This window comes from Protobothrops mucrosquamatus, unplaced genomic scaffold, assembly GCF_001527695.2.
Source record: "Protobothrops mucrosquamatus isolate PMUCROS unplaced genomic scaffold, P.Mucros_1.0 scaffold3435, whole genome shotgun sequence".
Lineage (NCBI taxonomy): Eukaryota > Metazoa > Chordata > Lepidosauria > Squamata > Viperidae > Protobothrops > Protobothrops mucrosquamatus.
The window spans coordinates 83,657-85,644 of record NW_015389414.1 but is presented as its reverse complement, the minus strand read 5'-3'; the positions used below and the strand labels follow the sequence as shown (position 1 = coordinate 85,644).

At 41.0% G+C, this 1,988-nt stretch overlaps 1 protein-coding gene across 1 annotated transcript in view; it reads right to left on the bottom strand.

Moving 5' to 3' along the window:
- Nucleotides 1-1,988, bottom strand: part of LOC107297644 — an 11,132-nt gene that overhangs the window by 4,393 nt on the left and 4,751 nt on the right. The window contains exon 3 of the mRNA XM_015827006.1: nt 131-487. Within this exon, the coding sequence (XP_015682492.1) occupies nt 131-487 (357 nt within the window). The remainder of the gene's footprint in view (nt 1-130; nt 488-1,988) is intronic.

Sequence of the window (1,988 nt, the reverse complement as noted above, 5' to 3'; positions counted from 1 at the left end):
GAAGAAGAAGAAGAAGAAGAAGAAGAAGAAGAAGAAGAAGAAGAAGAAGAAGAAGAAGAAGAAGAAAAAGAAAAAAAAAGAAGACTCAAATCTTCACTTCGGTTCAACGACCAGAAAAAGCAATACACACCAGATTTGCGCACTTGAAACTCAGTCTGGCTTCTATAGCACGTCACTTGCTCTCCGGTTCCCTTCTCTCTGGTGGACTGTTGGTCTGAAGAAATGTTAACATAAACGGAAAATCTGGCAGAATAATCTGGGATTAACCGGATCAGATGCAAGGAACAACGGTCTGGTATGATCTTCTGTTGTTGAGTCTGCTTCTTGGAGTCTTGTCTAATATCTTGGATATCTTTCTCTCCTGATTGGGTAATTTGTTTCCACTGGCAGAAGACATCCTTGTTTTGGATGCCCTCTGCAATCAATGTGGCATTCTGGCCAGGAAAAGACACTGGCGGTTGGATCCTGATACGAAGTTGTTTTTCATCTGCAAACCAAGTTGATCAGAAGAACATCGCATTAACTCATGAAGGAGCAAAAAAGAAGAAGAAGAAGAAGAAGAAGAAGAAGAAGAAGAAGAAGAAGGAACATACGCTTTTGTTTCTAACTTTTACCTGGTGGTGCAGTGGTTAGAATGCAGTATTGCAGGTTAATTCTGCCCACTGCCAGCAGTTCAATTCTGACTAGCTCAAGGTTGGACTCAGACTTCCATCCTTCCGAAGTAAATAAAACCCAGATTTTGGGAGGCAAATATGCTGACTCTGTAAACCTCTTAGAGAGGGCTGTAAAGCACTGTGAAGCGGTATATAAGTCTAAGTGCTATTGCTCTTCCTTCTTTCCTTCTTTCCTTCTTTCCTTCTTTCCTTCCTTCCTTCCTTCCTTCCTTCCTTCCTTCCTTCCTTCCTTCCTTCCTTCTGTGATGATGAAGTGCTTAGAATACAGTATTGCAGGCAAACTCTGCCCATAGCCAGGAGTTCGATCCTGACCGGCTCAAGGTTGATTCAACCTTCCATCCTTCCGAGGTCAGTAAAAATGAGGACCCAGATTGTGGGGGGCAAATATGCTGACTCTGTAAACTGCTTAAAGAGGGTTGTAAAGCAATATATAAGTCTAAGGGCTATTGCTACTGTTTGCAACACTGGGAATTCCTGCCATTTCTTTGAAGGAAGATACTACAATTGTGTTGTGCACACTCTCATAAACTGGCAACCGTCTTTCCAAACAGCCCAAGGACTAATCTGTGCACCCAACAGATCTTGATTTCCCCACTTCCTATCCTATGATGGTTGTTACAGGCAGCCCTCGACTTATAACCACAATCGAGCCCAAATGAGCCCGTTGCTAAGTGGGACATTTGTTACGTGAGTTTTACGACCTTCCTTGCCACAGTTGCTAAGTGAATCATTGCAGTTCTTAAGTTAGTAACTTGGTTGTACTTGGCTTGTCAGAAGTTTGCAAAAGAGGATCACATGTCCCGGGGATGCTGCAACCGTCATAAGTACATGCCAGTTGCCAAGCATCTGAATTTTGATCATGTGGCCATGGAGATGCTGCAACGGTTCTAAGACTGAAAGATAGTCATGTCACTTTTTTTTCAGTGCTGTTGTAACTTTGAACGGTCACTAAACAAACTGTTGCAATTTGAGGACTACCTGTAGCTAGATTTCTGCCTCTTAAATAACACACTGAACCTTGTGTTTTTTAAGCATGCTTAACCAGGTCTGTTAAACATCTAGCAACAAAATATACTCTACCTTTGAGTTGCTCTTTCATAGCTTAGTTTATTATTATTATTATTATTATTATTATTTATTAAACTTATATGCCGCCCTTCTCCCAACAGGACTCAGGGCGGCTTACAGCATATTAAAACAATACAAACACTATCCCCAATAAAAACCAATTAAAAACAAATATTTAACCGCTGTGTTACCATTAAAATTCTAATTAAAATTGTCCCTATTTAAAATTCTCCCTAGGCCAGACCC